A 12,818-nucleotide genomic window follows, 5' to 3' on the forward strand; every position below is an offset into this window, starting at 1 on the left:
TCATAATTATGAGAAATTATTCCATACAACACTGTCTTAAAGGTGTTCAAAGAACGCCTACATCGTAAAGATGCCGCTCGGAGAACTGTGTTCTATGGGACTTTTTAAATAGAGATACTTGAAATATTATTTTGATTTCACTTCTTTTTTTATGGCATTATCTTTGATATATTTTTTCTGCAAAATATACTTGACGTTTTTTTTTACATTTTTAATGTCTTTTCCGAAAGATTCATGAGTTTTTGCTAAGTATTATTTTTATTATCATTTTCATACATTTACAAAAAAAATGATTTGATGTAAAGATATTGCAAAATATATTTGATACTTTTTTTTAGATTTTTAATGTCTTTTCCGGTTGATTTCACGAATTTTTGTTCGAATTTCACAAAGTTCTTGTTATTAATAATAATACACTTTAAACTTTATATTCATATTTAAATAATATTATAATAATAAATAATAACAACGATAAAAAAAAGGTTATAATAAAAATAATGATATTTGAAAATAATTAAAAAAATTACAATGTCTTCCTAAGTAAGTATAATATTTGTCTTATCACTTATTGTTACACACTTTTCTGTTCTTTTCCACATAGGATATAAATATTTCAGATATTGATTAATCTCTATTAATTTATTCATGCTCTCATTCAACAAATACTATACGTGACGTTTGCGAAATAGACACTTTCTTTTTTTATTCTCGTTCTCTTAGATACATTTTAGTGATGACTTCGTGGTAACATGAAATTAACTGTCACACATTTTGAACGTGATAATATTTTTAAGGGGATCCTAAAGATATATGTATTACCGATTAAACACGTATAATTTTTGTATAACTCTTTTTCTTTTTCACGGATTCGAAAATCCTTTTCCAGGATTAAAGTATACGCAGTAATACGTGTTTGTGAAGTGGAGTCTACGCTGAGAATGATCAAAAATTTCGGAATCGATATATTTTTTACCATTTCTTAGTGTAACATGACGTCTCAGCTATCAAGTCGTGACAGCATTTGCTTGATATGAAAACTTTGCAACTCGAACGTACAAAATAATAGTTCCCAAACACGTAATTTGCACGAACATACAACGTCTTAGAATTAGATTTAAACGCTTTATCGCGACGAATTCGTCGTACGACAATTGACTCGTATGTGTGACTGCGTGTATCTTATAGCGTTTTCGATTGGGGTGCACTGGCTGCACTCAGTGTCAAGAGCGTGTTCGATTGGCAGTGCCAATGCGCACTTGGCTAGTGTCACGTGTTCATTTGATCGCACGACACTCGCGTAGTGCGCACTCAGTGCGCACTAAGTGGCACGAGATATTTTGACGATGCCAGTTCAGTGCACGTTTTATCACAGTTAAGGATATACATAGGGACAAGCAAATCTGCGCAGTTGAATTGAAAACGGGGTCTTGTCCCTACTCTTAATATCTTTTACTATGGTTTTGTAACATTTTGTTGAACATTGCTTCAAAGTGAACAAAAATGAGTTTCAGCTTTAGCACTGAAAATCTTGGTGTATTCTTTTGAACTTGCACTATTCAGTGCAACCCATGGAACTCGTCCAGTGTTGGTGTGAACTGAGTGCGCACTGGTGCGCACTAACTTTTGCCCAATCGAAAACGCTAATAGTTGCGTGAGATATTGCTGTCGTAGTATAAAAAGACATGCGATGTGTGTAGAGTCCCTATAATGAGAGTCAAAACATAAGGGGCGACGCCCTCGTGATTGGTCGCCGCCATTTCTAGGCGCTTTCGATGTGTTAGTGAATCTGTGAATTGGTGTGAGCAATTGTTTCATGGTGTAGTAGTACAAACAGGCGCGAACGCGTCTATTTGTGTCACGTGTCATTTGTGTTGTTTCCGGCCGGCGCCCAGCAATGGCGTCCTTCCGGTCTTATGTCTTGACTCTCATTATAGGGACTCTAGATGTGCGGCGCGCGGCGTGACATCTAGTGATTTCGTCGGAGTTCGAGCTTTAGGATTCCCTTAAGGGGATGCTGGAGTGACGGTCGAACTTAATCAAGATCGATAGTACAGACTTCTTTAAATTCCAAATACGATAATAGTGACATCTTTCATTCATTTCATATACTTATTATATATCGTTGTGTCTCGCTCAAACGCATTCATCTGTCTTTATCTGGCATATTGTAACGCCATCTCTTAGAAAGAGATCAACTAAAATACTGCTCGGTTTCATGGCTTTACGTCAATTTCATTCGTAATATACAAACGGAATTTTCGGCGACTCTTTTCTCTAAAGCGGGGAGCACAGACTCTTGCATAACGCATAACACATGAGGCATAAGAAATTGAACCAACCAGAGTTCTCTATTACATGGAAGGGAAAGAAACGGAGAACTTCGATTGGTACATATTTTTATGCATTACGTGTTATGCGTTATGCAAGAGTCTGTGCTCCCCACTTTATACTAAAGCCCCTACCTCGTTTCTAAAAGTATAGGATTGTTCTTCGAGGTTTTCTGTAGGCTGCTGGCTACTTATTTTAACCGGGTAAAATCTGAAACTCTTATATGCAGCACATATTGTGACGAGTTGACTGCAGGAGCCGGTGACAAAACTACAATTTTTAATTTTCTTCCATTTTTCGTATTAAATTGTAGCTGGCAGCCTGTGTTGTTGTCCATACTTTAATGGTGGAGAAGGACTTTTCAATCCATAAACACAATTAGAAAAGAGTCTTTAAAAATTAATGGTAAACAGGTAAAACTGCGTCTCCTGATATATATCGAAAATGCAGTTATGGACGCTTTAAAAAAATCTCTCTCCTTGAAACGACGATGCTCTTTGTCATTCCACTTATCCAAAAAAAATATTCTGCCATTTAGCGATTCCGCGCTAATATCAGAGGATTTTCCATTTATATATGACCTTAAAAGAAAACTCTACAAAGTAAAGAAATTTTGTATAACCATAAAGTACTGGATTTAGGATTGCAATCCTCTCAATACTAGAAGAATGTCTTACATATACTGATATGCATGATTGTAAATGACAAACTTCTTCTAACAAATAAGCATGCCGCTAGTATTTTGTATATCCTCTTATTTCAAAAGGCCATTTGAGTTATTATAATAGAATTTTCTATAGAGGAATTTATTTTTGATCATAGCTTATATCTAATTTTTATAGATGAATACGTGTTATAAATACTCGCTGTTATAAATACTCGCCTGATTAATATAAGATTAATGTAAGAATTTTTGCTTAGAGGAAATGCTAAGAGGAATTTCCCGCTTATCGGCAGAACATTTTTTTTTTTTTTTGGGTGTGTTTATATCAATACACGGCATTATCGCTATTTTGTTAAATAGATAAGATTAGAGTCATTTATAGATTAATTGCGTTTTATTTTTAATAACATAAATGTCCAACCTTTTCTAATGAGGTAATAAATATAATATAGTTTTTGTATTGTGTGTGTGTGTGTGTGTGCGCGCGCGCGCGCGCGCGCGTGTGTGTGTGTCTACAACAGAGCTGTCCTAGATCGAAGTTTTTTAGCTTGAAATCGAAATGTGTCGGTATTCACACCTTAACGTTCCTACTCCTCACTTCATTGCTGTTTTGTTGGAGCGCGCAACGCCCAGTCTCAGGGACAACACTTGTTGAAATCGTTATAATTTTTGACCTGTGTCTTTCACTATGTTTAAAAGTATTGTGTTACTAATATTATAAGATACAATTATTCATAATATATTTAACTATAAAAATATGAATAATAGTATCTTATAATATTAGTAGCAGAATAATATCAAACATACTCTATAGTATGTTAAATGTAATTTAATATGCTGAGAATATACTTAAAATATTCCTTAATATTAAATAATATTATGTGCCTATAGGGATAGTGAAAGACACAGGTCAAAAACTCTTAACGATTTCAGACTAGTGTCCTTCTTGGTACCAAGCATCGCACGCTATGACAAAACAGCAATGAAGTGAGGAGTAGGAACCCAGACAGCACATGATATCATGCTAATATTCAATATTCATACTGAATGTACTGTGATTATACCAAATAAACCAGAAATGTTAATGTAACATCTCAGAAAAATATTATTTCTTGTATATTGTCAAGATATATCAAATATAATAACTAAATTTTGATTTTGATGCTGAATATACTGCTATCATATCGATTATACCCAAGACTTTTTTGAAAAGTGTTCCGGCTTCGACTATGCATTGTGTTACATTATTTGTCTTGATTACATCATTATTTCGTCCCATTTACCGGTTTGAGGTGACCGATGTATCATACTTTGGTTACATGATTTATTTACGATTCTGGCCGGAATCGTCGCCATTTTTGCGGCGAGTGCCATCAATTTTGAAGAAAAAGAAGAAGAAGGTGTCATGGTGTGCAGGCGTGTGAGCCACGAGATTAAGTACGAGCATAGTGAATCGAGCTGAATGAATTATAATTATTTGCACAATGTAGTTGTTACTATAAAATAGGAAGTATTTTTAAAGAATTTTGATTCTTTGAAAATATTTACTATTTTAAAGTAGCAACTGCACTGTGCAAATACTTAATTCGTTCAGCATGCAAGCATGTGCGTAAAATTATATATATGTATATGTATGTGTGTATGTATGTGCATGCATACATGACATACTAGAGACATCACTATGATAACGCGAATACTATAGACGTACTGGAGACGCATTGAAGACATACTCATACATCTCAGAATAACTATATACGGTATATCACTGGGAGCTCTCTGCGAAGTCTACGGGATAAGAAACCGCGGACATAGTAGATTCTGAAGAAATATTCTGTACATCACAGACGCGTCTCGAATATCTTGACGACGTATTCAACATACGTTTGCGATATCGTTCTAACGTTGTCAGAACGTAGATGGCTGTCTGGGAAGATAATAGGCGTGAATGTGAATACTTACACATTTCAATTTCAGGCGAAAAAATCCCAACCTTGGACAGCTCTGTAGCGGGATTCTCTAAACGTCTTATTGATGATGGTCGCTATCGTTAACTAGCGACAGCTAATGGCAGGACAATTCTGGAAGAAAGCACGGCTCTCATTGGTTATCGTTAGTTAACGATAGCGACAATTGTCGTTTAGAGAATCCCACAACGTTTACAATATTTTGTAATTTTTATTGTGCTTACTCGATTTGTTTATACAAGGGGTGTCTTCCCTTTTTACTGGCAGTGCGACCATCATGACGTCGCAACAGTGCACTGCCGCAGCCGTTCCAAAATTATTGTGGTACTGCCAGCACTATTGTAACGTCGTATTTCGGAACGGCTTTGCAGTAGAATGGCAGTGTAAACAGACATGGATAAACGTACTAAATTGTCAATAAATTTTGAACGAAAACAGCAGCGATAGTTCTTCCGAAGAAGATGAACTAATTATGAGATCACCAATTCAAGCAGTTTGACCTCGTGTTAAAAACTGTATGGACACAGAGTTAATAAATATTCAGATGTGGAATTTAAGAGTCATTTTCGATAAAATGAATATATATGTATCTTCTGCAATTAAATATAATGTATATATTTTTTTATTTCCTGGATCGAATATTTCGACGCGTTGTGCTTCTTTAAGTGATGCCATATTGCACTGTAACTGCTTCACCTCGAAAGCCGCAGTAGTCGCAGTGGCAATGGCTATCATTTATGATGTCATTGAGGGAACTAGACGTCGGCTGTGTTCCAAATTTACTGCCAGCACTGAAAATGCTACAGTTTACGTTACATGCACTATAAATTTTTAGTACTGATAGTCAATTTTGGAACACAGCCGTCGTTGTCACAGCGCACTGTAGTAATAGCGGAACAATTTTTCAGTACTGCCAGTATTGGCAGTGTATATCGGGAACACACCCAAGGTATATACCTGTTCATGAACCACATACGACATGTGTTAGCATTGATGACCTTTAATTTCATAAGACTTACAGGTGATCGCCTAAACGTAGTCTGTAACTGGCCATATTTAACCCTAAATCATCACACTTCACGAAAATTACGTAATGATCATACGGGGTCAACATGACCCTAGTACATTTAAATGGCTGCCACAGCTTTATTTTCATAGGTATGGTCAAAAAAAATTAGGGACATTCTTTGAACGTTAAAATATGTATTCGCATTGGTTTTTTGCTGAATTAATAATTTAGAATAGTCAAAAAAATTCATGAATGAAAGTCTACGTGAAAAATGACTTTTTATTAAAAAATCATAACTTTTTTATTTCTTCATATTTTTGCGTAAAATTTTAGGAATAAAGTCTTCAGATGCTGCACTTCGATAAAAAAAATTATTGCAATAGTGGGCGTTTCAAAAAAAGGTATTTATTTTAAAGATTGATTGGAATGATTAAAAAAAAATAATTTTTACGCGTTTCACTAACGCGTTTTATGCCATGCCAACCGTATGGTAATGTAGTTTATAGAGACTCAAACTACTGGTAGATGGAGTGTCAGGCGTTATTTCGAAATTCAAGTTGGTGAAAATTTAGTCCATACTTTTGGTGGGATCAAAGTGACCCCCAGTGATCATCTAGGGTTAAATCTTTATATCTAGAAAATTATTACTTGAAATAAAAAATTACAAATAACTCTTGTTGAGTGTAATATGAGATATGAGTGTAGGATAAGAAGTATAATAGAAAATAGACTAAATATATAAAAGAGATTATGAGCGATGAGCGCGATTCAGGTGTAATTAAGAAGATGAGCGGAAAGTAAAAGAAGGAAAGGAAAAAGCTAAGTTACGAGTAGAGAGAGTGCAGGAGTGGATGAATGAGAGTGAATGGATGAGTGTAGAAATATAATAATTATAAACCAAGTTCGAGTTCTCTCTCGTGACTGTTGGCAGAATTAAAAGTAAGTTGAATTGAATCAGAAATTACTTATTCTCATTTTCGTAATCTATTTTTATTGAAATGAATTAAAAGCTAGCGAAAATAAATAAATGTATTCGTTAACTCTCTCTTAAAGCCAGCGAAGATATGCTTCATGAGAAAAAGAAGCAAAAGAAGAGCGAACAGCTTTTGAACGTTGCTTTGATTGTAGCGAAGTGGGAGTAAAAAGCCAGCTTTCTTTCGCTGCATAAAATTGCATCTTTAACTATTTTAATAAACAAAATATTATGTGTTTGGATTCAAAACGCATAGTGATTACACATATACATATAGTTTTGTCTATTGAAAAAGTTTAAAACTAAAACATCTTTAAGTGTTTAGAAAATGGAGACAAGAATAAAACATTTTAATATCTTAAAAGAGTGAACACTTCTTTTTTCAGTGTACATTCCTTAATCATAATCTTTTCTAGAAAAATAGAAGCCCTGCTTAAAATTTACTATAGAGAACTATAGAAAAAAGTTCTATAGTTTTTAATGAGCGATTTGAATCGGTAAATCTCCTTAGCCCTAATGGTTTTCTATGTGAAGTAATGTATAGTTTTCAGTAGTTTCCAAATAGGGATTCCACTCCGATTAATACCTATTAAATACCGAAATGCAAATATGATGTAAATATAAGAAATAAAAAATCAAATACTTTTTTTCTCATGTTAACATCATATATTCATCATGTTTGAGATACGCTAAACATTTATACGCATGTACATATTTCTGAAAACGCACGGATTCGAGTTTCGGCGGGATTCGAACCTAAGAGCCTAGGACCTATAGGATGATAATCTTACACGCTAATTCTGAGATAAAATCGCACGCATGTGTAAACAATTCAGAATTCGACTCTTATTCGATTTCTCGTATAAATTAATTTAGGTAATTATTTAGAAGACGCTCCTCATCTTGAATTTCAATGAAATTATGCTCATTCGACGCGTTTTTGCATGAAACGATAGAATTATCTAAAGAAGTATCAACTAAAATACGTAGGATAGTGCTGCATTAAGTCGATGTGACAGATTTCCTAACCTCAATATAATAGTCAACTTTAACGCTTAATATCTCGATTCGCGAGACTAGGCACATTTTACTACAGGATTCTTTCGTGAGTTGAAGGTAAGGGGCGTCTTCTAAATAATTACCTACCATAATTTTATTTTCAAGAAATTAAAAAACTATTAAAAACTATAATCATTACTATAGTAGGGGAGTCCAAGCGGGGATTTTGGGATTTACTCGAGCGCGTCAGAATAACATAAAGGGGGAAAGCTTGCACCCTAATAAGTACCCCCACCACATATTAAACCTCTATATAGAGCCGGGGGTCCAGGGGAGCCCGTCAAATTAGTATCTAACTCGAGCGCGTCAGATTAAGGTATGGTGTGTTAATTACATGTAGAAAAGTGTACATTTCAATAATCTGACGATTTCAGCGTGACGTAAGGAAATGGGAGAGTCACAAAGTTGCAAAAAAAAAACGTGACATGAATTTTTTGATCCCTTCCTACAGCTAACCCCACCACGCAAACCGTCAGATTAATATTTATCCGTTATCAGAAACACATGGGTCGCTTACACTATTAATATCTGACACTCTCGAGTACTGTACACGCCTGTACACGCCGTAAAGCCTGTACACGCTCCCCCCACCACTGAAACGGCATACATCATATAACCTTTTTTTCTTTTTAGCATCTAATCTTCACAATCCAATAGGTCCCCACGACGCTTGAGTAAATCCACATTTAGCCTCTCGGCCTCCCCTACTATACGGTAGGGTATTTCCTATTATTACCGATAGACCACTTGATGAATGCAATTCCACATAGAACAGTATTAACAGCCTCTAGTAAATTCACCATAAAAACTTATAAAAGAAAATCTATTGAAACACATTGGCCAACTAACGGCCATAAGTTGTTTCCCATAAAGAACATTTCGACTTTCATAGTTAGAAAACCATAAACGCCTATAGATCGGTACTGTATATGAAACACCATTAAAATTGATAAGAATTAAATAGGTAAAACACTATAGAAAATTATACTCATAGAATCTTATTGATAACTGTAGAGTTTCTGTAGTCCTTCTCGTGCGCTACTATAAAAACAATTGAAAACTATAAAAACCTATACAAATTCCATATGTTCCTATAGTTTTTTATAGAAAATTTTAAGCAGGGAGGATAATCTCTGCATCATAATTTCCGATCAGAGCAAGCAATACATATATAAGAATATGTAAAACCAAAAATTTAAAGAAGAACAGTTGTGGTTGCATAATGTTTATCTAATGTTAAGATATAAGTATAGAACTCACTTTCTCTTGTCCTTTTGCTTTTCTGCTTCTTCCAGTAAGGCCTCTTTGAAACCCACCATAATGCTAGCTGTACGATTGTGCGCGGTTTCCGGATTACCAATCATGAAGTCCCATCCCGTGAAGAGTTTCCACGAAAAGACATATTCGTCTTCCTTTTCGGTCAGTTTACTCAAACGCGAGTTCTTTGCCATTCTGGAACAAGGTATTCACGTGCTTGCCTTGTCATTTTTTAATATATCATATGGGAATAATTCCGGAAGTAACGAGAGATAATTTTATAACATATAATTCTGTTTAATGAACGCTCGCAGCACATCTTTCTTCAAGAAATAATGTAAAGTATGTTCCTTAGACACTACGTGTCAATTTTTTTAACTTTGTTTAAAGTTAGAATTTTTTTAACTTTATCTAACTAAACTTAACTTTATCTAAAGATGTTGAAAAAATGCCACTGTCAATTAAAAGTAAAAGACGCTATAATATGAGATTCAACAACACGAAGAGAGCATAGCCGGTACTTGCGCAGAATTGCGACGAAGCTGTATATGTACACGACCAGATTAGTGACGAAGTACGCCAATGGTAATCTGTAATTGCTGTTCGAGTCCTGATTGGTGTACCATCCGTAGAAAAATGGGGAATATTTTAGCACACCCTCGAATTCCCATAAAGTTAACAAATCCTTCGACTTGATAGCCTCTTCCTGCAGCATGATCTTTCTCTCGCCGGCAAGAGTCGCGTTTGCAGTCAACACCTGACGAAGAATTAAAAAAAGTTAAGTATCTTTTCAATACAGCTACTGATGTGAACTGTCCTGAAAGCAAAAATGTCATTTTTACTAACTAGAATTATCTTACTTCAGGTATCGCAACGAACGCCGTAAGAGTTGTTGCGATAACGAGGTTGATCCAGAAGAGCCAACGGAGAAAAATGAAGTAGGATGCAACAGCGGAACCAAAATGGGATTCTATTTCCATGATACGAACCTCCCAGGGTATGAGCCACGTTTGCAGATTGACCAGCTCACGTCGGAAATACTGCCACTTCTAAATAGATGAAAAACAGTAACGATCCTTGCTGCTATCAATATTTTACTTAAATAATATGTTACTTAAAATTTTATAATTTTTACGATAATATAATCGCTACCTTAGTCATGAAAAGCGATACGCGTGCTATGATGTCTTTAGTGTTGCGACTTTGAGCGAGTCTTTCCTGCAGAGCGCCTTCGTGTCGTCTGATATAAGCTTTAGCTTGCCGTACGAGCTTGATCTTTCGTCGGAGAGGCCAAGGTTGTTGCTTTATAGCACTTAGAACTTCTTTGTGCACACTGACATTCTCAAAAATCTGCTCCTGATTACTGCTTTCTTCCATCGTAATTATCGTGCTATTATTATAATCCAAGACTTCAATTAATGACTAACTTAAGCGTTGTGCTAGTCATTGTAGCAATTCGGTAATCGAGATAGAATTTCGGTAAGAGATTGGTAAAAAAAACATATTATAATAAAGTAATCATAAAATAAATGAATCTTCTAATGTCATTATTTGGAAAATATCTTTTTATACGACTTTGATAGGAGTAACTTCTTGTTGTTAATTATTATTATGTTTCTTTTTTATATTTATCTTTTTAGTGTAAAATGTATAGATAAACTTCAAAGTTATATAAAGAAACTAGGTATTTTAGAATATTATATCTAAATGATAAATAAGGCCTATAAAATTTTGCATATAATATTCAGTGTGAAATGCTACTCGCATTTTTCTTGCTACAATGTTGTTAACAGTGTGAAGAAGCTTATCAGTTTCTAAATGAGGAACTAGAGCGCGAATAAACTTCATACAATCTGCGAGATCTAAATACCGCTTTATTTTAATTAAACAATTAATTTATTTCTAACTCGCAATTTCTACGATGAAGTAAAGATATCACAAATAATGGACTTGAGTTCACTCTAGCTTTTTGAAAGTCGCAAATACTAACTCTCCCGAGCTCGTGGTGTAAACCGAGGACCGACGGCGCGCGACGCCGTCGACGTTGTCGACGCCGAACGGCGACGACGGACGTCGTTTCCGCCGACTTTGTCGTCGTGTCGAATTTCGCTGTTGCATAATCGCGCAAACTGACGCCGAGTAATCATCCTCGTTGTCATTTTCCTTGCCGTTCGTGGTTGACTTCTTCATTGGAGCCGGTGAGGTTCCGCTCGGACTTGCTCGCTTGGATGTCGTTTCTCGGATCATATAAAATTGCCATAAGTTAAACGCGAAATAGACTCAAAGAAATTTGACAGAGTTCTCCACCCTCAATCGCATGTCACTTAAAGACTATTGATATGCCTTGGCGTTTCTTCGTTAAGAGAAAATTATCTTCACTAACCGGCGATAGAGATGCGCTGCATGTCGTCGTGAAATCTCGTGTTCATGCGTTCGTTTTGATCTTTCTCAACAAGACCCTCGTTCCGTTGGCATTCAACAATACTAAACGTAACCGACTGTCGACTGACCGACGGTTGCGACTGCGACGGGGATGACGACGGACCCACCTACGTACGAACGGCAAAAGATACCAATTACTGTCGAAAACGATCATAGATCTCCCTGAGTCACGCGAGTAATGAAAAGCTCAGTGACCCGGAAAGATCGTTGAAACTCATTTACGTAAAAATCACTTCAAAAATCACTGCGGTTTGAGAGCGAAATCGAGAAATTCCTTTATTAATTACGTAATGACAGAGATAGAAAGATTAAATAAATGGCTCAGTCAAAGAGAAGTATTTAATCTGATTTTTTACAATCCTTCGTTTATAACGAAGATTTTATATGAGTCAAGATTTTTTTATGCAAGCACAGAAATTTGTTGAAATATTACTGAATTTTAATTTCAAATGGATTCTATGCGATTACATCTTCTCTTTCGTTGTCTCGGTTTCTTTTTGACACGACAGGACTTGAATCCTTTCATCCACGTGTCTGCAGATAATCGTTAATTCGAGGTCACACGCGATGTGACACACCCCGGGACATCCTACATTGATCAATAGGAATCAACGTGTCTGTGATAATTGTACGTACCATCGTAAGTTTCATGACAAAAATCACGATTTTCTGTATAATTAAAACATGCATCTTATTTAAGATATATTTTTATTTTATATTATTTGAGACACACAAAGTTTCGAAGATATAAGTTAATTTTTCTTTCCGTATGAATCGGTGATTTGTATCTTCTAAGTATTTTTTACTTGGATTATAATGTCTCATTAAGTATTTTCATAATATTTACTATAACATTTACAATAAATATTTCATAATATTTATAATAAATGTTTATGATTTATGCAATCTAAGACCATAAAAATATTTACAAAATATTTAAAATAAATCTTATAAATATTTATAAATATTTTCTAAATATTTTCTAAATATTGTGTGCTGTCTGAGATGTTGTCTTGCAATTTTAGGCAGTTTATGTCGAAGAAAATATTCACTGTCTGCAAAAATGGCAAGAACCGAGAGAGTTCGAATCACGTTAATACTGTTAATAGCCATCGTCGTACA

The 12,818-nt window shown here is 35.1% G+C and overlaps 1 protein-coding gene across 1 annotated transcript; it reads right to left on the reverse strand.

The window, feature by feature from the left end:
* Positions 1-5,617: 5,617 nt before the first annotated feature.
* LOC108768518 (transmembrane channel-like protein 3) lies at positions 5,618-11,747 on the reverse strand. Its single transcript, XM_018518970.1, has 8 exons — positions 11,638-11,747; positions 11,245-11,491; positions 10,407-10,644; positions 10,115-10,303; positions 9,776-10,011; positions 9,258-9,449; positions 5,914-6,018; positions 5,618-5,738 (listed from the first exon to the last, which is right to left on the reverse strand). The coding sequence occupies exons 1-8, from the start codon at positions 11,681-11,683 to the stop codon at positions 5,618-5,620; spliced, it is 1,374 nt and encodes a 457-aa protein (XP_018374472.1). The 5' UTR covers positions 11,684-11,747.
* Between the last annotated feature and the right edge of the window lie 1,071 nt (positions 11,748-12,818).

This window comes from Trachymyrmex cornetzi, unplaced genomic scaffold (genome assembly GCF_001594075.2).
Source record: "Trachymyrmex cornetzi isolate Tcor2-1 unplaced genomic scaffold, Tcor1.1 scaffold803, whole genome shotgun sequence".
Classification (NCBI taxonomy): Eukaryota; Metazoa; Arthropoda; class Insecta; order Hymenoptera; family Formicidae; genus Trachymyrmex; species Trachymyrmex cornetzi.

Bases quoted from the DNA above. Each gene is read 5' to 3' on its own strand.
- LOC108768518 (XM_018518970.1), bottom strand. From the start codon at position 11,683: ATGAACACGAGATTTCACGACGACATGCAGCGCATCTCTATCGCCG. The intron at 10,645-11,244 runs GTTAGTATTTGC...TTATAATAATAG, and splicing joins TACACCACGAGCTCGGGAGA to CACGATAATTACGATGGAAG. The intron at 10,012-10,114 runs GTAAGATAATTC...ATTCTTCGTCAG, and splicing joins CGTTCGTTGCGATACCTGAA to GTGTTGACTGCAAACGCGAC.